The sequence below is a fragment of the Suricata suricatta genome, chromosome 3 (genome assembly GCF_006229205.1).
Source record: "Suricata suricatta isolate VVHF042 chromosome 3, meerkat_22Aug2017_6uvM2_HiC, whole genome shotgun sequence".
In the NCBI taxonomy this organism is placed as follows: Eukaryota; Metazoa; Chordata; class Mammalia; order Carnivora; family Herpestidae; genus Suricata; species Suricata suricatta.
This window is the reverse complement of record NC_043702.1, coordinates 135,137,409-135,163,707: the sequence shown is the minus strand read 5'-3', so window position 1 is coordinate 135,163,707 and position 26,299 is coordinate 135,137,409. Positions and strand designations below refer to the sequence as shown.

At 34.7% G+C, this 26,299-nt stretch overlaps 1 protein-coding gene across 1 annotated transcript in view; it reads left to right on the top strand.

Annotated features, from left to right (window-relative positions):
• XPR1 (xenotropic and polytropic retrovirus receptor 1) overlaps positions 1 to 26,299 on the top strand; it is a 193,436-nt gene that overhangs the window by 11,292 nt on the left and 155,845 nt on the right. Inside the window, exon 2 of the mRNA XM_029933366.1 lies at positions 16,872 to 16,923. Within this exon, the coding sequence (XP_029789226.1) occupies positions 16,872 to 16,923 (52 nt within the window). The remainder of the gene's footprint in view (positions 1 to 16,871; positions 16,924 to 26,299) is intronic.

Genomic DNA, 26,299 nt, shown 5'->3' with positions numbered 1-26,299 from the left:
TAAATTAGACATTATTTATTTAATTTATAGGCCCTGTCTGTATTTTTTTTTTCGGGGAGGGAGGGAGGTTGCGGTGAAATTCACATGTGTGTTCTTAAGTATGACCAAATAGCTTGAGTGAGTTGTGGTAGTTTTTAGTGGATATCTACTTTTGGTTCTTTTCAGTTTTCTAATGAAAATTTGATTTCTTTTTTTTTTAATTGTTTTTAACATTTATTCATTTTTGAGAGACAGAGAGAGAGAGTGCAAGCGGGGGAGGAGCAGAGAGAGACACACGGAATCTGAAGCAGGCTCCAGGCTCTGAGTGGCAGCACAGAGCCTGATGTGGGGCTCATACCACTGACTGTGAGATCATGACCTGAGCTGAAGTCAGACGCTTAACCAACTGAGCCACCAGGCGCCCCTGAAAGTTTAATTTCTAATACTAGGATTGGTTTTAGAGTTGTAAAAGACCTTCTCAGCTTCTCTGTTTTATAGATGAATTAATTGAGGGCAGGGAGGTCAAGATTATGTGGTCAGAGTCTTGAAACTAGCTGATAGGAGAGCCTGGGATAAGAATATTGGTTTCCTGCTCACTAATGTACATTGCTGAGGTGTATCACTGCTGTATAAACGTTAAAATTTTTTTTTAATTTTTGAGAGAGAGAGAGAGAGAGGACGCATCAGCAGGGGAGAGGTAGAGGGAAAGGGAGAGAGAATCTCAAGCAGGCTCCACACTGAGGGTAATCTAGGCAGATAGAATAATATTGAGCAAAGGCACAGATAGGTGGAAGTATCCAAGCATATTAATGGTATCTGGGTTACTGGATATGTTGGAGAACTAATGGAGTGAGGTTGGAAGGGTGGACTGGGAGGGATCAAGGGGTGAAGGAATGAGTACACTGAGTTTAAACACTTCTTGGGTATGAAACATCAAGGATTTTACACTTGATCTTAGCCAAAAGGCCGAGAAGCAATACACATCAAGGATTTTAAAGAAGAGGTTAGTGGAGAGGGATCAGTGCAGAGTGAGATGTATAATTTAGATCTTGGAAGATACATTGGAGAGAATAAGACCAAAGACAGGAAAACTAAACAGCATAGGGAAAAATATTGAGGGCTTGAATTGGTAGCTTAATTAATCAATTTTAGTGTGTATTTTTTCCCATATTTTAATATCAAAATCAGGATATATCTTAAAATTAATGGTGTCTCATAGATTAATTTGCAGATACATTTTTCATTTTTAGAAGCACATAAAATAAAGGTGTATATTACTATTGGTGACATCTTAGGTTTGATGACATTTGATAGTAATCATATATAATATTTCCTTAATGACTGTGTATGTCAGGCAGAGTAGTAGATACCTGTCAACATTGAGCATCTGGCAGTGTCTACCATATTTAGCAGCTTTTTAATTTTTTTAATTTTTAATTTTTTTTTTTGAGAGAGAGAGAGAGAGAGAGAGAGAGAGAGAGAGAGAGCGCGCGCGCGCGCAAGTGTGGAAGGGGCCCAGAGAGGGAGAGAGAATTCTAAGTGGGCTCTGTGCATGACGCTTGATCTCATGAGCCGAAATCAAGAGTCAGATGCTTAATGGAGTGAGCCATCCAGGTACCCCTAGCAAATTCTTTTTTAAATAACTGAAAGTGACCAAAAGGCCAAAAGTGGGATATACCTGGGATGTCATTAAAGGTTGAGAAAGAGATTCATAAGTGCACGGTTGAAGAATGAATGGAGAAAATAAGAAAAGTTCATGTTTGTCCCCACAGAATGTGGCTAGAGCTCTAGAAATAAATTACTTTGATATCAATGTAGAGTTTTCTTATTCTTTTGTTTAATCAGTGAATGCAGGTTTAGCCCTTTTTTTAGTTTTATGTAATAAACTCAAATGTGATCAGTGATAATGAAATTGAGATATATTCTTTTCCTTGTTTTTCAAATATTTTTATAATAGCAGGTAACAAAGGTGTTGAGCAGGTGAGTTACCACTTCTAATCACAGAGTTCATACATCTTTTTATAAACCTTTCTTTTTAAGTTGAATATATTTGTTTGAAGTATGACTTTTGAAATAGAGGTACCTTAAAGTATACTGCCATTAGATATTTGCTAGAAAGGGCTGAAAAATGTGTTCTCTAGAATTTGGTCAGTATCATGGACTTTGAACAGTTCAATTCCTGATAGATGGAGAAATTAGAAAGTACATTGTTTTAGAGACCACTGAAATTGAAGTTGTAGTAATCCTGTTAGCTTGGGTAGGTCATTTAGCCTTTCTGTGTTATAATATTTTTATCCTTAAATTGGATATGATAATAATGCCTACTTCAGAGGATCATGTGACATGAACTGAATTAATAATTGGGAAACACTTAGGATGTGTGTATGGTAAGTAATACCACGTGTAGTAAGTGTTGTATGTATATTAGCCATTATTACATATCTGTCCCTAGGGGTTTGAAACTAACAGTTGAGCAGGGTCCTAGTTGATTCATTTATTATTTTAATTTTTGTTTTATGTATGTATGTATGTATGTATGTATGTATGTGTGTGTGTGTGTGTGTATTGAAGGGGAAGGGCAGAGGGAGAGGGAGAGAAACAATCTTAAGCAGGCTCCATGCCCAGTGCGGAGTCCCACATGGGACTCAGTCTCACAGCTATGAGATCATGACCTGAGTCATCATTGGGAGCCAGTTGCTCAACTGCCTGTGCCATCCACGTGCCCTCTGATTTATTTATTCTTGAGACAGCTTGGGGAAGGGAATCAGTGACACTCTAACTGGGAAAAAACAACTTAGATATTATTTATTCATTATTGGACAAATGGAAGATGAAAGAATTTTACCTTTTTAAAAAAGCCTGGTATTTTTAGAACATAAAGTTTTTGTTATTACTTGTTGATAGTTATTGCTGAAATAAAAGATTAATTTCCACATTTTTGAAAGTTTCTTTAGTTTTTGGGATAGAAGAAAAACTGGGAAGAAAGTTGTTAACATGTTTTTCTTTCACTCTTTTGTTGTGAAGCCTTAGTATAATTGATTTATAAACATACAGTATTATTTTAGGGAAAGAAATGATCAAATGCAATAGTTTGAAATTCTCCCTGGCCTTCTTTCGTTTTAGAGACAATATTACTTAATATGGTGGGTTTTATGGAAGGAGCACTTAATAAATAATTGTTTAACCAGCTTTAATTACAATGATTAAAAATTTTTAATGATATCAATTATTATTAATAGTAATTTAATGCATATTTTATGAACCTTTCCTGTTAAACACAGAATATTCTATAAAAGTAACAGCCTCCTTCCAAATGGTGTAAGTTGCAAACATACACAATATTTTAGTAGTTGGATCATTTTATTATTAATATTTGAATTTAAATAAAAATCATTGATAGACATAAAGTAATACTATTACACATTTTTTAATGCATCACTTTCTAGTGCTTAGCACAGTGATTTATTATGTAGGTGCTTCAATATTTATGGATTTTATAGGGGGTGAAGGAGAGAAGAATTGAGTATAAAGTTTTATTTTTTTATTTTTTATTAAAAATTTTTTTAACGTTTATTTATTTTTGAGAGAGAGATACACACAGAGAGTGAACAGGGGACAGTCAGAGAGAGAGGAAGACACAATCAGAAGCAGGTTCCAGGCTCTGAGCAAACAGTCAGCACAAGGGCCTGACGGGGAGCTTGAACCCAGGAACTGTGAGATCGTGACCTGAGCTGAAGTCAGCCACTTGGAACCAACTGAGCCACCCATGTGCCCCTCAATATAAAGTTTTAAACCTAGGGAAACTGATAGAGAATAGCTACTTTTGGGAATGGTAAACTCATGAAATTAGATCTTAAATATGCTAATTTCATGTGTGAAATATCTGTGTGTAGAAAAGGAGCTAGAATTTGAAAAATGGCATTAAGAGATAAGATTATTATAATTGAGTTAGTAATTAAAGAATTCACTAAGGGAAAGTATGTAAGGTAAAAAAAGATGCACATAGAAGAAGTCTTGGAAAATACATTATCACAAGACTTGAGTTGTAGAGAGAAATGATATGCTCTGTAAACAGGTCAGTAAGAATGAGAATTAAGAATAGGCCTTGGAGGGACCCCTGGGTGGCTCAGTCAGTTAAGTGTCCTACTTTGACTCAGGTTATGATCTTGCAGTCTGTGAGTCTGAGCCCCACGTTGGGCTCTGTGCTGATGCTCAGAGCCTGATACCTGCTTCATATTCTGTGTCTCCCTCTCTCTCTGCCCCTCTGCTGCTCTGTCACTTGCTTGCCTTCTCTCCCTCTCTCAAAAATAAACATTTAAAAAAAAGTATTGGCTTTGGATGTGACAAAGGGAGTTTATTTGTGGATTTTGAACATATGTTGTCTTTTGCAAACTATCTTCCGGGCTTTAAGAGGTTAAAGTCATTGAGACAACACGTCTTTACCATTTGAGAAATTTGGCTACTAATAGAGTGAGGAAAATAAGAACTTTGAGGAACAAGTAGGATAAAGCAAACAGTTCTTTGCGAATTTATGAGATCTGCTCATATATGAAGGCGGTAGAGAAAGTAGCATTATTCTTTCTAAATTACTGACTTAATTGCATTTCTCTCATTTATTTTCTGTGAAACCTTTACAGAGTGTTTTCTCAGAACCTCAGTTTTCTTGTGTGTAAAATGGGGATAATACTTACCTTTCAAGGTTATTGTGAGAATTATATGTAGTAATATATGAAAGTCCATCAAGGGGCTGACCTATAGGAGATATTCTTCAGGAAAGTATAGCTGTTAATTTCTGTCATTACTAAAAATAAGCCACTGAAGTAACTTTTACTCATTTATTCAATAGACATTTTAGGGTGTTAGTACTTAATTGAAGAAGACTCTCTTTCTGTATCTTGAAATTTTTTGGAAACCAGATGATAGTGGCTGGACTTGTAGAATCCATTGCTTGATGGGGCACCTGGGTGGCTCAGTTGGTTAGTTCCAGCTCTTGATATCAGTCGAGTCATGATCTCAGGATTTGTGAGATTGAACCCCGCATGGGGCTGTGTGCTGACAGCATGGAGCCTGGGATTCTCTCTCTCCCTTTCTCTGCCTCTACCCCCACTTGCCTTCTCTCTCCTTCTCTCTCAAAATAAACTTAAAAATAAAAAGAATTCAGTGCCTGAGAAACTACCTTTTGACAAAATGAAATACTGTATTTCATAGAGTCTAAGATGTACACTCCCTTGTTGCACATTACATTACCTTTGAAACTGGGATTCGTCTTACAGATGTCATAGTTTAATTAGTAATGTGTTTCTTTCTTAATGATTCATAAAATAATGGTGTGCTTTAACAACTGATGGTGTCTTAGACTTAATGAAATATGATAGTATTTTATTAAGTACAAAAGTATTTTGATAGTATTTTTTGTGGGAAATGTTACTCAGCCTACAGAGAAGACCAATTTATTAAGGTTTTGTGATACTAAAATCGGAGCTGTGAAGTGGTCTTAGACCCATAGATTAGAAACCATTTTTGGGGTGCCTCGCTGGCTCACTTGGAACAACATGTTACTCTTGATCTTGGGGTCATGAGTTCGAGACCCACATTGGGTGTAGAGATTACTAAAAAAAAAATAAAAGTATTCTTATGATTTTTATAGACATCGAAAACACTGTTGCAGTACTGCAGAGCTTTTGGATTCCTTTTTGTTTTTATGCAGTTAAACTGGCAAACTTACTAAGAGCAAAAGTGAGAATTTTATGTTGTGAAAACTATTATTTTTGGGCAGAAATCTAATGTGTTTTACCAACCTGTGTAAAACTTACATGTTTAAGAGAGCTGGAAGCCAAAAGCATTAAGAACTTTTCGTCTAGTAAATGAAAATGGTTTGAATTTTGTGTAGTGATAAAAGATAATGAAAATTGAGAAAACGAAGGAAGGACTTTGCATTTTGACAGTTAATGAAACCAGAACTGCTATAAAAGAGCTCAGTGAAAATAATAGCTAGCACTTAAAAAAATTAACTGATGTGCTGATTTAGACATACAGGTTTTGGGGTGCCTGGGTGGCTCAGTCAGTTGAATGGCCAACTTCGGCTCAGGTCATGATCCCGCAGTTCGTGGGTTCGAGCCTCGCGTCATGCTCTGTGCTGACAGCTAGCTCAGAGCCTGGAGCCTGTCTTCGGATTCTGTGTCTCCCTCTCTCTCTGACCTTCCCCTGCGCTCATGCTGCCTCTCTCTCTCTCTCTCTCTCAAAAATAAATAAAAACATTAAAAAAAAAAAGACATACAGGTTTTGTGTTACAAAGTCTGTGAAGTTTGCCGGTATATTTAAAATTTGTACTGCGCTAGATGCTGTGGCTTATAAAAACTGAGGTGAGGTGGTTCTCTTCCCTCAGAATTTACAGCTGCTACCACAAGAAATGTAAGAGTAAGCCATATAGATTTAATTAGTTAGAAGAGAGCATTTGTTATCAGCCTTAGTTTATCATCAGAGTAGTATCCTTAGACAAGGAGAAGATACTGATTTATTCCGCCAGACCTGCTTCAGCTTAGAAGTGTGGCTGTATGATTTCTCAAGGGCATTCAGTATAAGTTAAATTTCAGTGTTGATGGCTTTGATATATGGGACTGCAATTTTACTTATTATTGCTAAATAAATCAGTTGCTTGAAATTGTCATGATTTTTCTTTCCATTCTTTTTTCTTTTTTCTTTCCATTATTTTGTGTATGTATAGGGGTGAGAATCTTAGCTACTTTGATCAAGATGAGCAGAAGATGTTGGTTATGATCTAATAACGTGTATATTCTGTGATATAAAAATGTTTTTCAGATCTACCTCATGTATTAATCATCTATCACTATATACAAATTACCCCAACACTTAGCAGCTTAAAATAATAATAAACATTTATCTCATGCTGTTTCTGTGTGTTAAGAGTTAGGAAGCAGCTCAGCTGGGTTGTTCTGACTCAGGGTATTGTGTGAAGTTGCAGTCAAGATGTCAGCTGGGGTTGCAGTCATCTGTCAAGGCTTGACTGGGACTGGAGGGTCCAGTTCGAGGATAGCTCACTCTGATGGTTTGCAAATTTGTGCCTTTTTTCAGAAGGCCTCAGCTCTTTGCCACTCAGAACTCACCATAGGGCTGCTTCCTTTTTTTTTTTTTTTTTTTTAAGGTTGGTTTCCCCCAGAGTGGGTAATCCAAGAAACAGTAAAATGAAAACCATGGTATCTTTTATGACTTAGCCTTGAAAACAGTAGTCTGCCATTTATGCAATATTCTGTTGGTTATATAGGTCAGCTCTATTTTGTATGGCAGGGGATGCACAGGACTACTAGGAGGCAGGAATCTTTGGAAGGAATCATCTCAGAGGCTAGGGCCCACACCTGATATATAAATCTAATGGTAGGAAAGTTTTGGAACTAAAAGAATATCAAAATTGAGTTGCCAAAATTAGAAGTCAATCTTAGAAAATAAGGTTCCATTTGAAATAGTGGGCTATGTGTCTTTTTCTCAAGCATTGATTATAGAAGGTACAAAACTTGGGTGAGATACTTTAGTAACCTGAGTTTCACATCTTCAGTGGTAAAATAAGAATCACATTCACTTTAAGACGTTAAAGCTCTCTGTTTAATAAAGTTAGAGTTAAAGCAGTGTGTTTAAAATATTCAAAATGATATCTGATAGCTGTGAAATTAGGTGATTAACTAGTTGGTACCTAACCTTCTAATTTCTGTATAAGTCTAATTACATGAAATAGAAGTGGGGGTTTTGATTTTTTACTTTGCTTTTCTGTTTGGAGTATCATTGTAACTGCTGTATTGTAAATGATGGAAAATAATTGCATGTGTTAAAAAAATAAATTGTGTAAAAAAACAAAAACAAAAAACAAAATGATATCTGATAGTAGGCATTCAATAAATGTAACTATGATTGCTTTTATTATTGAGCAGTATTTGTGGCCATCATTTCCTCAGCTCTCATGTGCACTCAACCCAATCTAATCTAGCTTCTGCCCAGTCACTCTTCTGAAACCGTTGATTAATGGTCATAGGTGAGACCTTGATCCTCAGATCTAATAACCTCCTCTTAGTCTCTTTCTTTTTGATCTCTAAGCAGCTTTTTATTTTTCTTTCCTTTAATTTAAGGTTATATATTTTTAAAATCTTATATATGGATAGTTTCAGTTATAGGTTCTAAAGTAAGAGTGTAGGCATTCCAGTGTTAGCTATTTTTCTTTATAATTTGGTTGCAGTCTTCCAATTAGAGAGGTAGATGGATAGATAACATTCTAGTAAGACAGAATAGACATCTATATTCACCATCCAGCTCAAGATACAGAAGAATTATTAATATAATGCACCCTTCCTTGTTATTTTATCTAGCTCAGATGTTTCAGTTTTTTAAAATTATTTTTCAGCTTTATTGAGGTGTAATTAACATAACACTGTGTAAGTCTAAGGTATACAACATATTGATTTAATACATTAATATATTGTAAAATGATTATTACCATAGCATTAACTAACACCTCCATCCCATCACATAATTACCATTTCTTTTTTGTGGTGAGAACATTTAAGGTGTATTCTCTTCACAACTTTCAAGTATACAATAAAGGATTATTAGCTATAATCACCATGCTATACATTAGATCCTCAGAACTCATTAATCTTATTACTGGTAATTTGTACCCTTTAATATCCCCTCTCCTTCACCCCTCCTGCCCTTTCATAACCACTACTCTATCATCTGTTTCTCTGGGCTTGGTTTTTAAAATTTTACATATAAATGGTATTATATGGTATTTCATTTAGCATAATGCCCTCAAGGTTATCCAAGTTGTTGCAAATGGCAGGATTTCCTCCTTTATCATGGCTGGATAATATTCCATTGTATATGCATATACCACATAGGTTTTATCCATTCATCTCTTGACCCTAAGGTTGTCTCCATGTCTTAGACACTGTGAATAAATGCTGCACTGAACATGCGGTGCAGATATCTCTTTGATGTACAACATAGTGACTTGACAACTCTACACATTAAGCTATGCTCACCACAAGTGTATCTACCATCTGTCACCATATAGCACTGTTACAATACCATTGACTAATATCTCTTCTTTCTTGAAATGCTCTTTTAATTTTTATGGCACTATGTATGTATATCTGATTTTTTTTCTCATTGTCTTATCTGCTGCTTTGTATTCCAAAAGATTATGTCCTTGGCCCACTTCTCACTTTCTGAGAAATTATATTTACCTACAATTTAGACAGTCCTTTTTTATTTTAAGTAGGCTCCATGCCTGCATGGGGGCTCAGACTCACGACCAAGAGTAGCACACTCTGCCTCTACCGATTGAGCCAGCCAGGTGCTCCAAGCTTAGGCAGTTTCTTGTCACCTTTATATAGGTGATTTCTAATTCTTAACCAGTAGCTCTGACCTGTCTTTTAAATTACATACCTCTGAGGCGCCTGGGTGGCTCAGTGAGTTAAGCATCTGGCTCTTGGTTTTGGCTCAGGTCATGATCTCAGGGTTTGTGGGATCGAGACCTGTGTCAGGGTCTGTGCTGACAGTGTGGAGCCTGCTTGGGATTCTCTCGCTCTCTGCCCTTCCCCCCACTTGCACTCTCTCTCAAAACAAATACATAAACATTAAAAAAATAAACTGTAGATCTCTATTTTCATGTGTCTGCTAACTCAGTTTTTTGTAGATACCAAAGTGGTTTGTCATCCAATCTTCTCTCCTTTTTTGCTCAAAAATTTTCTTTGGTGTTTTTCCAGGTGAGTCAGTAGTGTCACTAATCATCCTTCTTTTTACCTGGGCTCAAAAATCTTGGAGATCTTTAATTCCCTTAGTTCATGTTTAGTTGTTTGTCTAATCTTCCTTTTTTACTTCTTGGTTTTTGCTTCTTGGTGTCCCTCCTTTTTCCCATGTTTCACCTACCCCCTTCCCAGTGCTACTGCCTTAGGCTTTCAATATGCTTTGCTCATTTTTTAAAAATATTTAACATATTGTGTTATAGTTTGTGTGACTTCTCCTTGTTTGAGTCATCATTATTTTCTTTAGAGCCTGGCATAATGTACAGAGTAGAAATCCAATAATCATTGAATGAATAAAGTTTGGTAATTCCCTTATGATGATATTGATAATCTATAAATATGGTGCACTTCTTTTATACAAGTACAAGCAGGGTGGCTAATACACTGACTTTATCATCATATGGGGACCAAGTGACACAGATAAATAATTAAAACACAAGATGGAAATCTTAAGTGCTATAAATGGCTTTAAATAGAGTACTACAGGATTTCAGAGGAGAAAGTGATGATTTCCAGCTGGAGAAATCAGGACAATGCATAAAAGAGGTTAAATTTGATCCAGACCTTGAAAAGTGGTTAATATTTGGAAGTTAGATTTAGAAGATGTGGCTAGGGTAAGGGATTCTAGTAGAAACAGTAGTTGTAAACATGGCACAGTTGGAAGAAGTATTGAGGTTCCTAAAATGAGTGATAAGTAATTCATTTTGGCTTTAGGGTCAGGTTGTGAAAGTGAAAGTGATTTTCTTCAGTTTGGAATATAAGCCTAGAAAGATAGTTCGAACCATTTTGGGTACCCTAGAAGCCAGCAGAGGATTATGGACTTTATTTTGTAGCCATTGGAAAATCCTTGTAAGTTTTTAAGCAGGAGAATCAGATTGGTGCTTTGGGAAGATTGATAAGTTAGCATTTTTTATAGGATGTTTTAGAGAGATGAAAGTCTTTACGTTAGTAAACCAGTTCAGAGTTCACTGAAATATTGTAGGTAAAAGGATAGGAGAAAGTTTATGTAAATGAGGTTGTGGTAGTGGCATTGAATGAACCAGATCATTAAACTCATGGTTGGAAAGAAGGAGAATATAAGAATGTTAACTCCACTAGGACAGAGATTTTTATTTTCCTCATGATGTATTCCAAGTGTCTAGAGTAGTGCCTGTTACATAGCAGATACTCAATAAATATTTGTTGAATGGGTGATAACTGAGATTGTGAATCTCTGTGATTTGAATACTGGCAGTGACATTAAATAAATACAGAACATGAGAAGAGCATATTTTGGGAAGAAGTGAATTGAATTTTGGACATTCTGAGTTTGTGTTGGCAGACATGTGGCTGAGGATACTGATTTGGGAGATATGCACACAGAAATAGTAAAAGCCATGTCAGTGAATATCAGAATATATTAGTGCAGTAATTTGTAAATGTGAATATTCCAGATTAGTTCTTCCTATTATATATATTTTATATATTTAATAATTTCAATTATAATTTAATGTAACAACTGCATATTGAATTGCCTTTTGCTGATGGGGTGCTTTTAGGTTTTAAATTCCATGAAAATTATGAGTTATTCATAATCCTAATATACTATAGATATTGGATTAAGTAAGTACAAAAGTACATAATTTTAAACTTTAATATATTAGATTATAAGAATTGTGTAAGAGTTTTTATTGATTATTTTTATCATCAAAAACAGTTATTTTAGTTTATTTCTGTTTGGGGATAGGAATGAAGACTCATTAGATGGTGATTCTTTGTATAGGATACATGAGAAGGCTGGATGCCCTCTTGAGGTATATAATTTGACTTACAGAACTGTCCTTAACACTTTAGTATCATGAAAACATAACCGATTTCTAGATGATGAGACAAAGAAACCATGTCATATGTAACTGACTTGCACATTACTCACAGACTACCCCATATTTCTGGTGAAGAAAATTAAAAAGGTTGTGTGAAAAGAGGAAGTAGAAATTGAAAAAGAAATAATTGGAGAATATTTCTGGAGTGCTATAGATCAGCTCATGACGTTTGTGTTTGTTTGTTTGTTTTTAAAGTAGACTTCACACCCAGCACAGAGCCCAACATGGGACTTGAACTCACCACCGAGATCAAGACCTGAGCTGAGATCAAGAACCCGGTGCTTAACTGACTGGGCCAACTGGGCACCCCCCCATGATGTGCATATTTTGAAGAGTATATCAAAATTTTTTTATTCAGGAGTTCCAGTTAGAAATATTTTCCGATTAAAAAAAGTCTGATATAAATTTTATCTAATTATTGAACACTGCTAAAGGGATTATGACTGTTTTAAAGGTTTAAAACAAATATTCCATTCCCCTCCTCTTTTAAATGCCTTGTGTTTATTGCTTATTAATCAGTAATTAAATTCCAGTGTGCTGACTTTGAGTAAATATTGAAGCCAGTGAGAGCAACATAGGTTATTTAATTGATGGAGAAGATAATATTTACTTATAAGGCTAATGGTGAGTTGATATGAAGTAGGAATTTTTCTAGCCTCTGATCTGAGTTTGTGGAAAGGCCTGTGAGATGGCCTGTGCTTTGGAAAGATTAATGATGATCTACTATGAGTTATTAAAAATTAACAACATAAGAAATTTGTATTGACAGTATTATTGAACTTAATAGGTTTGAACTATACCCTATTTTTGTGCAATAGATATATATCTTATAGAAAGTTTAAGTAATATAATTAGAGACTTTGTTTAAAGCTGTGCAAACTGGGATTTGCATGTATTTTCATAGGAGTCTGTAGGTTTCCTGTGAGAATTAAAAATATAGTATGTTTATGATAGTGATACTCTGAAAATAAAATAAGCATATTCTAGATCATCTAGATCACCATCTTACAGTCTGGTAAATGCCAGGAGATTGCAGTGCCTATGTTATGCTTGTTTGATCATGTTGGCTCCAGGTAGCATTGTACTATTACTGTCGGACTGAAGCCTATCTAATACATAACTGATGTATTCATGTCCAAATAGACAGCCAAATGATGCTACATCCCGCTATATGATGTAAGTTTTGCGGTAGTTCACAATGGATTATCTAACATTGTTTGAGTATCTTTTATGTTCTAAGTGTTCCTCATGTATAATCATGAATTATAATTCATATAAGGATTTGTGTTTTAAGAGTTTTTAATTCTCATAATAGACCTGTGAGGTATGTGAGATCACTTCTGTTTTACAGATGAGGACACTGATATACAGAGAGGTTAATTTTCCCAAGGTTACCTAGCTATTAAGTGGTACAGTTGGTTTTCATACACATTGTCTGACTCCATAGCTCCTAGCCACTGTATTATGCTGCCCAGTAGTAGAGAGAGGTACTAGGAGAGTTGTATCGCATTTGATAGTCATATGGACATTCCAAATTCAGAAGAACAGGTATAATGACAGCATTGTATTCATGTTACCAGTTGAGATCTTGTTTCAGCAAACATCTTTTTTCCTGTCACATTAATGTTGTTGGTTGAATAGTATTGGTTTTGTTGTTGGGTTTGGATTTAATTTGTAAGATTTTACTGTTATATGAGTTGTTATAAGCACTAACAGAGTTTTGTCTTAGTATATTTCACTATCATAACAAAAATAATTTAACAAATTATCTTAGAGATGCTGATATAAAAGATTGTTTTGAATCTTTTGGCTATAAAAAAAAATCTCTTGTAATGCACCTGAATGTATATTGATTTTATAATACAGATTCAGAGTTGTACATAAAGTACTGGATTTCTTTAAAATAAAACAGCATAAATCTAAGAAACTTCTTCAATATGTTGTTTTGTGTATTTGGATGTACTGCTCCTAACCTTGGCAAGTGCTCTCATATTGTAGACAACAATCTATAGGTATAATATAGACATTGCTTCGTATGCTCTTTTCCCCTCGCAATTCCTAATTGGAGCTATTCTCTTGTCGCAGGAATAGAATGGTATCCTGTTTATGGAGTTCTCTAGAGACCTATTACAATAAAAAACTTAGAGGGTCTCTTATTCAGAGGAAAGCTGAAATAGTAAGAAGCAAAAATAATTGTCCCTGATTTTACTCAGAGTTTTTTTTATTGAAATAAAATTATGAGTCAGTTTTACCATCAAAATGAAGGCTATCATCATTTTTCCCTTTATAAAATTTTAATTGTCTTTTGAAAACTTAATTTGATAAGCTTTCCTTTTGCAAATTTAATTGATTTTCATTATATGTCACTAAGGTACCGCTTACTATGCATTTTCAGTGTGCTTTGTTCATGTTTAAAGTAATTTTCTCCAAAGAAGAAACACTTTTGAATTCAAGAACTATTTATTGAGCTATTGTATAGAAGCCACTCTGCTAGTCATTAATGGTTTATTTGGTTCCTGATAGCATCATTTAATTTTGGTGTGCATGCCTATTATACTCCAGAAGTAGAAAAACTTCATTCAGATATTTGAGTCTCTGGTATTACCTGCTGTTATGATAGATTTATTTCCATAAGTATTCTCTGGTTGGCTGTGTGTTTCTTACATTTTTCTATCTAGAGAGTTACTTTGCTGTAAGCAATCTATTAATTTACATTCTTAAAATATCTGATGGAAGACTGTAACATAACCACCATTCTACACTTGTGTAGGACTTTCATATAAAATTCTACTCCAAACGGACATAAACAATTTCTGATGTTTGAAAAAAATTTTCCTGACTAACTTTTTAGACTAGAAGTTAGTAGTTCCTGAGACATCTGAAATTATAAAGAATATAGTGAGTTTATATACATTTTTCTTAAAAAAATTCCATACCTTTGTCATACTCACGTAGGGTTTTATACACAAATAATTTAAGAATTAGTGGTCAGTAAAGATGAGGCTGAGCTTTAAATGTAATTTTAGAAAAGTTGTGGCCCTGTTAATGAAGGTTTCGTAAAAAAGATTTTTGTTTACATGTTTTCTGTCATCACTTCTGACCGGTTCTTTTTTTCTGACACCAGTAACCATTTCTCTGACACCAACTGGGTGTCTAATAACTTAGTTCAATTCTGACACTAAATATCCAGAGTTAGCACAGACCCCATGGGTAAGGGCCTAGTCCCACAAAACTGCTCTCGCTTGAGATATCAGCTATAAGTAGGGTACCCAGGATACCCACACTTCTGCCTGGCTGACTACAGGTCTTTGGCTATTGGTTATTGAACTCAATCCCCAGCCATTCTCTCTTCCTCAGAGATTTGGGGGTGGTGCTGAAATTTTTAACACTCTAATCACATTAATCAGGTGGTTGGTTTTTCTGGGGACCAGCCCCCCCCACCCTCCTGAAGCGATTTTAGGGCCAATTCCCATCCCCACCATGAGCTATCTCATTAATACACACAAGAGAGTAGATTGTAAAGGTTTTTAGAGCTTTATGCTAGGAACCTGAAACAACAAATATTTTTTATCATACCACAGTTACATTACTTTCATGTCTCATATAGTAAATCTTACTGAATATTACAGATTTAAGCATGTATAATGTTAAACTTTTTAAGTAGGGGGGCACGTGGATGCCTCAGTCAGTTAAGTGTTCAACTTTTGCTCAGGTCATAATCTCACAAGTTTGAGCCTGCGTCAGGCTCTGTGCTGATAGCTCAGAGCCTGGAATCTGTTTCAGATTCTGTGTCTCCCTCTCTCTCTCTGCCCCTCCCCTGTTCATGCTCTGTCTCTCTGTTTCTCTCTCTCTCAAAAAACAAATAAACATTTAAAAAGTTAAAAATTTTTAAGTATAATTTTCCTTCAAAATTTTTATAAAATATAGGTTAAAATTAACAAAAATTAATTGATTAAGATTGTTAATTTTCCTTGCTTCACTGGAAATCATTTTTACTGTATATTGTCAGGCTTGGTTAGTAATAGAACTAGCAGATTGGTCCTGGTATAAAGCATATGGTAAATTCAGTTGGGAAGAATACAGTTTACTAGACTTGAATACAGAATGGGTTATCCTGGAGGTTTATTTCTTCTTTTTTAGGGTTTAATATGCTTGAGTGACTCTAGGGCAGTGGTTCTGGGCTTGGGGGCAGGGCATGTTGACTTGTCTCCCACAGGACATTTGGCAGTATCTGGAGACATTTTTGGTTGTCACTAAGCTTGATGGAGGCATTGCTGTTGGCATCTAGATGGTCTGGTGGGTCTCCAGATGGCAGGGATAGTACTAAAAATCCTATCCACAGAACTGTCTCCTTGCTCCCAACAAATGATCTGACTCCAAATGTCAGTTGTTGAGGAATGCTGGAGGCCACTTTGGGTGACCACCAATGTTTAGATTGAATTGGAAGTTTTGAAGCTGCGGGACTGGATAAAGCCACCTGTTTATAAATGGCTCGTCAGCCCTGGAGCCTTATCTACTGGATTGCTTCTACTCTTCTGATAGGTATAGTGAAGTACTTTTCATTCCTGTCCCCAAACCACTTATTGGGAGACCAAATTGCAACTATTGAAATTACCTAAATATGATTGGTAGTTAATTCACTGGTTTAGAAAAGAACAATAAAACCTGTAAATCATGGAAGACTTTCCAAACCTCCATTGAAGAATATTTGTATCTAAGGTAAAAAGAATTCTGGAGATTGTCTGCATGGCAGTGTGAATGTACTTAACACTGCTGAATTGTTCACTTGAAAATGATGCTGAATTTTATGTTACAGTTATGTTACTACAATTACAGTGTCTGGTGTTTTATATTTTCTTAAGCAGCATTCCGTGTGTTTCTCAAGGACCATTGTTCTCAGTTTCTATCACTGTTTTCTTTCAGTCAAGAGAGTTTATGATCTCTCAGGAGATTTTTCATTCTTTTCCAAATTCCCTTTAATTTTTAAAGTGTACATATTAGCCATTTTCTTAAAGATTGGACAGTATTGGATTGATATGAAAGTATAATATTTGGGTTTTAACTTTATTAAAGTTAATTGAAGTATTTTACTAAATTCCCAATTTAAGGAATCACGTAGTCATTGTCTGGATATTGAAAAAGAAGTAGTTGTTTAACTTCAAATGCTTTTAGTGTAAAGATTCCTTGTGATTTCATGAACTTTTCTTTCTTCTAATAGGCTTTCAAGGATATGCTGTATTCAGCTCAGGATCAGGCACCTTCTGTGGAGGGTAAGATGCTTTAACCCCTAATTTAGTCACATAAAACCTCTTTGTAAGGGAAGATATTTTAAACTGGAAAGTATAAAACTAATATATCCAGCCCTAATATATAAATTTTTTATGTTTTTTAAGAATAATTTTATGATTACTTTATATTTCAGTCAAACTTTTTTGTTTAGCTCGTATTTATCCTATGATGGATCTTAGTATCTTCTTAAATCACGTTAGCATTTTGAATACAGATATACAGTCTATTTGGTTTAAGGTCAAAGTTCTTATCTGTGTCATCCCTGTTCCCCCAGTATATTTTATATCCAGCCTTTAGTGACTCCTTAATCCATACTTAGTCTGAGCAACATAGTTTTTACTTTCTATTTGTGCCATGTCTTTAGATTGAGATTAGTAAAAAAAAACCAAGTGTATTTATTATGTATATGTGTGTAGGTGATATAAGCATGTATATGTATGCATGATATAAGCATGTATATGTATGCATGATGTAAGCATGTATATGTATGCATGATATAAGCATGTATATGTATGCATGTGTGCAGTTTCGCTGTCATAAAATCACTGACCTAAGGACAGTAGTTATCTCTCTCAAATTAACTTTATTGATCTTCTCTGTTACCTCAGCTTCTGCTCATGAGCTCATTCTTTATGGGTTTAACCTTTGATAGGTTTGTAGAGTTTTAATTTAAAGTTGTAAGAGTTCTTGTGTCATTAAAAACTGAACTAATTCAACAGTTATTTCTTGAGGGAGTGTTCCCTCTGAGGCTGAGAAATCTCTTAAAATTTTACACCACATTTTTCAAGAGAGATGTATTGAAAGCGTATATGCCAAGAATAATCTAGAGAGTGTGTACAGATTAATGTATTTTATAAGGTATCAAACTGAAATTCTATGAAGTCATTCTAGTGACAAGCTTTTGGAGGCTTATTTTTACAACATGTAACAGATGCTAAAGTTGTTTAATAAAACTATAGATCTATAACTAAATTTTTCATTTCTTCAGTGACATAGAAATTTACATCTTTCATCTCTAACCATTCTGAATTCAAAATGTGCTTCCTTTAACATCTTGAAATCTTTACCAGGGTATTGGCACTTAGGTATTATTAGTTTTATAATATGTCACTGACTTTTATTTTATTATAATATACTTAATATATTTAATTTTCTAATGTTCAGTGGAAGAAACTTAAGATTTATCAAAATGTTTAGTTCTTTATTGGGTTATTATTTCCTATTTTATGTGACTTAAAGATACCTCGCAAAATATTTTAAGAATGTAATAAAAATGAAATTACATGGAAGTTTAATTGATTCCTCTATCCTGTTTAACTTGCTTCACTCTTGGTTCTTTTAATTTTATTCTCAAGGTCAGGTTACTTATCTTTAGTTCATTTTGATTTTTTTTTTTTAAGTTTTACCATTCAGTTTATAACAAACATATTCTGACAGGTATTGGAAGTTCTGGTGATCTTTATTTATCCCTTCATGGTGGCTCATGTTGCTAGTAATTTTCATACACTTTTAGCTGTTATTAGAGAAAAACTGAATTCTGTGAAAGTATGCTAAAATGACAAATACTTATAGTTAAGGACTTTTTAAAATATCATTATCCAGAGGCTTTAACTTCTTTGGACTCTGTTATAAAGGGAGTGTTGTGGGCTGGTCATGCAGATGTCTGTGGTACTTTCACAAGGGGAATATTACATACTTGTTTTTTCTTTCTACTCTCAGAGTAAAGCCATGTAATTTTTATTTTCTTAAAATGAATTTTTCTGTTTTGCGATACTTGAGAATTGAAGATATTGATATCTTTTTGAACATTGTCTTTTTCTTTTCACTATTTTTTTCTACACCTTAAGTTTTTAATAGACTTAAAACTTTGGTGCCAGTGAGCAAGTTTTTTTTGTCTTAAAACTGAAGTATACCATAATGTACCATAAGTTGGTGCTGTTTTAGTTCAGTTTACCACTGTTTGTCCTGTTTTACAAGTACTGATACTTGGTTCCCATCTCAGATCAATTGAAATAGGATCTGGGAGTGAATCCCAGGCATTGGTGATTTTACGCTCTCCCACGTGATTCTAATAATAACCAAAGTTGAGAACCCCTGCTGTAAATCTTAAGTAATTTTTGATCAATACGGTTAATGTGAATTTCTTTTAAACAGTAATTAGGTTTATAGGCTTCTTAAGTTCACTGTTATTTTAATTATTCTATTAGAATATGGGAGTATTTTTGTTTAAAGCATGCAGAGGACATTGATATTTTTTAAAATGTTTATTATATTGAATTGAATCTCATTAATAGCTATATACTGATAACATTTGTAAGTGGTTATAGTGTAACATTATTAAAATTAAACATTTTTGCTGACTTGTTATATTAGATGAGTTATAGTAAAATAAGTAGCTTCTTCACCTTTCATACTACTTTTGCTTAAGGTAGAACAGATTTATAATTATAGTCAAAGAACAGTGACTTGAAATGGATTTTGTAAGAGTGAAGTGGTTTATTTGATAAAATGCTTAGAATTTGAAAGTATTTGTTAATAAGAAGTTGACCACAGACAGTTTTTTATACTAGTGAATTATTTTCTTCCAACTTTGTAAGACATTTCAAGATAATCTTCATTAATAAAGTGGGCTTTTTCCTCATTTAAAAATAAACCAACCAAACAAAATAATTTCAGTGCATTAAGGAATCAGGACATACTCACTTACAGTTACTTTTTTTACTCAAATAAATAGGTATTCAGATATATGATATTTTGCTTCTTTTATCCTTTGAGAGTGAATTTCATGGATACATTGATTTATGGAAAATAGAGTCTCTTTTTATTTAAAATAGATTTCTTATTGGGGGCACCTGGTGACTCATTTGGTTAAGCATCCGGCTCTTGGTTTCAGTTCAGGTCATGATCTTGCAGTTCATGAATTTGAGCCCCCCTTTGAGCTCTGTGCTGACAGTGTGGAGTCTGTCTCTCTCCCTCTCTCTCTGCCCCTCCCCTGCTTGCTCACTCTCTCTCTCTCAAAATAAATACATAAACCTAAAAAATGTTTTAAAATAGATGTCTTGTAATGCTCATATTCTGAAATAATATACATAAGAGCTTAAGGACTTATTTTTAGGCATTCCTTATTAACTTATATTTAATCTCTTGATATATATTCTTATTTACTCTTCTGTGTAATCTCTATTATTTTGATAACTATTTATATTTGGAAATATATAACTGAAAAAGTGACAAAATTCTGTGTTAAAGTTCATACATTTTATTGGTTTTTATTATTTTTTTAATGTTTATTTTTGAGAACAAAAGTAAGAGAGCACAAGCAGGGGAGGGGCAGAGAGAGAGGGGGACATTGGATCCAAAGTGGGCCTTGTGCTGACAGCAGAGAGCCCAGTGTGCGGCTCAAACTCTGTGAACTGTGAGATCATGACCTGAGCTGAAGTCAGATGCTTAACTGACTGAGCCACCCAGGTGCCCCTTATTGGTTTTTAAATGGCATAAATAATTAAAACATTTTAATAATTAATTTTTTTTAGCAGAAAGACTTGGAGAGCAGTATAGCATGACAGTAGAATGAGAATATTAAAGTTCTAGAATTGTGGATTTTTTTAGTGCGGAGAAGAGATACACACTTAGAATCCTTGGGGTCAATCTTTAATGGAGTAGTATTTAAGGAAATTTTGGAAGGTGATGATAAAAACCTTTAAGCTGTTGTATTTTTACAGTTCCTTTACCAGTGAGGTTTTGGGTATTTGGGACAGACTAAATGAAGTTGCCAACTAATGGTTCCCCACAATGAATCAGTGATACCTTAATAATCGGGATTGTTTTGAGATAAAACAGTTTAGTATAGATGTGAAAATAGACCTCTTAATTGTAATACCCATCAGACATAGTCAGATTTTCAATGATAGAGAACAAATGGTAAATATAAATTGATACATTTTTTTTTACCTTTTATATCATGCTTTTTTTTCCCCCCATTTGGTGTCTCAGTCACTTCATGGAATTAATCTACATGGATTTTTTTTCCACTTTTTTTCCTTTTTTTGGGGATACTTCCCTCTTCAGGGTACATTTTAAAATATTTATTTATTTATTTACAAATTTTATTAATTTATTTTGAAAGAGAGAGAGCACGAGTGCTCCAGCTGTGGAGGAGGAGAAAGAGAGAGAGAGAGAGAGAGAGAGAGAGAGAGAGAGAGAATCCTGAGCAGGCTCTGCTGTGGGGCTCAAACTCAGGAACTGCAAGATCATGACCTGAGCTGAAGTCAAGAGTTAAACACTTAACCAACTGACCCACCTAGGCACCACCAGGGTACTTTTGATTTATATAATTTATATACTATTCATATTACTTATGCCATATTAATCTATTTTTGGTTTTACTCTGAATTAATTTCAAGTAAAGTTTCAGACTTTGACATTCTCTTCTTTAAATGTACTGTATTTTGTTTAGAAGCATAAATGTTTTCGGGATGCCTGGGTGGCTCAGTTGGTTACGCATCTGGCTTCGGCTCGGGTCATGATCTCACGGTTCGTGGGTTTGAGCCCCACATCGGGCTCTGTGCTGACGGCTAGCTCAGAGCCTGGAGCCTGCTTCAGATTCTGTGTCTCCCTCTCTCTCTGACCCTCCCCTGCTCGTGCTGTCTCTCTCTCTGTCTCTCAAAAATAAAAAACATATAAAAATACTTAGAAGCATTAATGTTTTCTGCTTTTTAATTGTGATGGCAAAATAGGAGAATCTGAGGTAAAACTAGGTCACAGAATTAAAAGATCATTGACATTTCTAACCGAAAGGGACTTTAAAAATCATTTTGCCTCACTCTCATTTTAGATTTGTGTGATCTGAGACCACACTAATGTTGCATGGCTCAATAAGGACAATCAGGATTACTCATGCTGTGTGTGCTGACAAAAGGAAAATTCCAGAGATTAAACCAATATTGGAGTATAAAAACTGATTTTTTTATATTGACTTTGCATTTTCATTTAAATTATGTCTTTGGATAAAACTTTTAATTGGATATTATTTTGAGGCTCTGTATTTTAAAAAGTGTATGAATTGTTATTTTGAACTGTTAGACTTACTGGGAGAAAGCTAGTCATGTCTTTCAAGAAATGTTTCTCTACTCATTTTTATTGTTGTTACTCCACATCATTCCCAGACATTTTGAGGAAGGTTTATAGAATTAGATACAATATATTAGATAACAGTAGTTACAGAGATTAGAATAAGGGGGGGAATAAGATAGACTAGTGAGGAGTGCCTGGTGGCTCGGTTGGTTAAGCAACCAACTCTTGATTTTGGTCATGATTTCACAGTTTGTGGGTTCAGGTGGAATGTCAGGCTCTGGCAGTGTGGAGCCTGCTTGGAATTCTCTTCCTCTCTCCCTCTCTCCCTCTCCTGGTTATACCCTCTCTGTCTCTCTCAAAATATATGGACATTAAAAAAAAAAGGAATAGTGAGATAAAGCTCTGGTAAATGTAGTATACAGACTAGATATTGTAAAGATCCTGGGATAGGAAAAGAACATCCGGTAAAAACTAAGGAAATCTGTGTAAATGATAGAGCTTAGTTTATAATAATGTGTTAATATTTGTTCATTAATTATAACAAGTGTTCCATACTAATGTAAGATGTTAATGATGAAACTTGTAGGGTATATATGAGAACTTCTGGATTACCTTTGTAACTTTTTTGTAAATCTGAAGCTATTCTAAAAGAAAACATGTCTTTAAAAAAATAGATGTCATAAGGAATACAATTGCTAGAAGCTAATTGTAAAGTCCAGTTAGTTTTCGGTAGTTTAGGGAATAGATGAGAACGTGATTAATTTAAGGATTCACATAAGTTAAATTTATATCAGTTTCTTAGAAAAAGTTCAGCTGTTACTGAACATGAGATTTGAGAGAAATTCTTTCTTTGGACCTCCATGAAGAGCATTTGTTTGGTGTGGTGAATAGTATCCCCAGGATTAATTTTATAAAGAGCATGACAGTGGAATTTCATAAGGCTCCTTCATACAGTGTGATGGCTTGATATAAAAATGTATTACTTTGACCTACAAGGCCCTAAATAATCTGGTTCTATGTTCATGACCTCACATTCTACCATTTTCTTCCTTGTTCGCTAGACTCTATAGTCACATTGCCTTTCTTTCTGTACCAAAATCAGGCCAAGCTTGCTTACTCTTAGAGTAAGGCTTTAACTCTTGGCCTGATGAGAATCATTTGATCATTCTGTGGTTGTGTCCTTTGAAGGACCTTCTGAATATCCAATCTTTTGTATCCACTCAGTCACTTAAATTACATCACCCTATTTAACTTATTTCTTTGCGTGGTATAAATGTTACCTTATACTGTCTTTTGTTTTTAAATTTTTCAATGTTTATTTTTGAGAGAGAGAGTGAGCTAGAGAGAGCGAGCACACACGCAGCAGAGAGAGGGAGACACAGAATTTGAAGCAGGCTCCAGGCTCTGAGCTGTCAGCACACAGCCTGATGCAGGGCTCAAATTCACAAGCTGTGAGATCGTGACCTGTGCCCAAGTTGGATGCTTAACCGACTGAGGCACCCAGGTGCCCCTCACTTTCTGGTATCTTATGTTCCCCCCCCAATGATTTATTAGTTTTCTTGAGACCAGTATAAGTCTCTTGACATCAGAGATTTTGTCTTTTTTCCCTCTTTTATACCTAGTATCTCAAATACCTTACATATTTATTGAGCACATTAATGAGTAGAAATAAAAATGAATCCTTTCCCTCAGTCTTTTTTGAAGCCAGAGTACTATTTGTGGGGGGAAAAAGAGCAAATTAACCTAGGTTGCTTCTTGTTCTTATTTTTGGTTTTTGATTTTTTAACTTGACCTTTAGATACAGAATTTTACCTCCTGGTTAGATGGCTAAGCATATTATTTGTTGTTGTTTTATAATGCTAATACTGTAATTTCATAAGGTATAGTCTGAGGTGACAATGTAGCATTCCTTTAAAATCAGTAGAGAAGCAGATGATACAAGATCTTAATTTCAACATTTTGTGTTTTGTTGTCTTGACGACAAATGTAGAGTTTCATTTGATTGCTGAAAAATCATATTTTATAAGCTAAGTGACTGTGTATTTTTGTAAGACATTAAACTGCTTCTTTTTGTGTTTTTACATGTTTGATATGCTTCTTTTCAAAGATACATGAAATAGGCATAAATGTGAAAAATACATAAATTGTTCAGAATTTTTTTCATATATGTCTACTAAATGGAATATATTATTTATTTATTAAATATACTTTATTGTCAAGTTAGCCATACATTGTATACAGTGTGCTCTTGGCTTGGGGAGTAGACTCCCACGATTCATCACTTACGTACAACATCCAGTGCTCATCCCAACAAGTGCCCTGCTCAGTGCCCATCACCCATTTTCCCCTCTCCCCTGTCCCCCCATCAACCCTCAGTTTGTTCTCTGTGGAATGTATTTTTTAGACTATTTGGATTAAAACCAAAGACCTACTGAAAAAAAACCCTTTGTCAACAAAGGTTTTCCTTTCACATTTTGCCTGTTATCTTATAAAGTATTCTTTTTGATGGGGAGTATATATAGCTGATGTGAGCCTAATACAGCTCTCTGATTCAGTTGGCTTAATATGGCTATTTGATTTTCTGAGGTGGAATGAATAGGTACAGTTAAGGATACAAGTCTCTGACCATTATTAGACTAGTCTCTGCTTTTCTGCCAATTCTTTAGTCTCCCCATCACCTCCCCAGTCTTGTAAACAGGTTTTGTTGGATCATTTTTGCTTAGGTTCCCTCTGCTTATTCAGCTTTGTTAGCAGATGTGTTACAGTCTCCCTAAGCTCCTTAGAATTCATCTCTTAGTGGAAGTGAAGATGAAAGTATGCTTGTAAATTATTCATTCTGATTATCTGCTTGAATGGACAGAGTCCACTTTAGGCATTTTCTTCTACCTCACCTCTCTCCCCAGGTCTTTGTTGTTTTAACAGATGTGAGCTTGCTTTTTAGTCTTAGAGGATGGAGGATTGAATTGCATTCTGAAATTCATGAAGTAGTTTTTGCATGTATACAATTAATGTCAAATCTATACATTCATAATATATTACTTTTCTCATGATATTTGTAATTTTATATCTCCCCTCCCCCCAGTTTTCCATTTTGTTTTCCTATATCATTATCTCTTTAAAAATTATTTACATGACTCTTCTGCACTAGAAATAAAACCATTTGATATTTATAATAGGGAGAGCTGTATCTAATTTGCTACATTTTCAGGTGAGCAATAGCAGGAGAGTGTCCTGTCTAATAAGTTCCACTGGTTTGTTAGTGTTGTTGAATCATTTATTAATAAATTTTAGAAAATATTTCTGCTTATAGTAGATTATTAATATTACATGAGAAGACTTGGGATTAGTATGCCAGGGACTAGTAGAAGAGTTTAACCCAAAAAATGAGATTGATTTGTAGTCACTGCAACCTTGTTTTGAGAGCCACTGATAAATACAGATGACTAAGAGTGAAAATTGAGGCAAGAATCAAACCAACAGATAATTGTCCTCTCTTTAAGAATGATATACTTTTTGGGGTGCCTAGGTGGCTCAGTCCATTAAGCATCCAACTTTGGCCCAGGTCATGATTTAGCAGTTTGTGAGTTTGAGGCTGGTGGGCTCTGTGCTGACAACTCAAAGCTCGGAGCCTGCTTCAGATTCTGTGTCTCCCTTTCTCTCTCTGCCGCCCCTCCCCTCCACCTTGCACTCTGTCTCTCTGTCTCAAGAATAAATAAACATTAAAAAAAAAGAATGATAAAAATTTTAATCCTCCATTACTTTCTTTAATAAAGGATGAAAAGATCTGATTGATATTCAAGCCATATAATGGAGTTTGTTCATTTGTTCATTTTCTTCTTTCTTCTTCTTTCTTTTCTTTCCTTCCTTCTCTTCTTTCTTTCTTTCTTATTAAAAAAATTGAAGTATAGTTGACACACTACATTAGTTTCAGGTGTATAATGAAGTTATTTCCGAAGGGTGTTATTTCATATTTACAGTGGAAAATAATTGCATATTCATTTATCTTATGGAGATAGTAGCTTCTAGATAGTAAGTATTATTTCCTTAAAAATAATCTTATGTATTCTTTAAAGGTGCCACTAACTTTAAACCAGTTCACTAATAGGAAAGATGTGCTTCTGAACGGTAAATAGCATTACTCTTCAAATTGATAAAATTCCTTCTTCTCTTTCACAAAAGAAGAATTAAATGTAATTGGATGGCACCCTCCTACACTGTTGGTGGGAATGTAAACTGGTGCAGCTGCTCTGGAAAACAGTGTGGAGGTTCCTCAAAAAACTATCC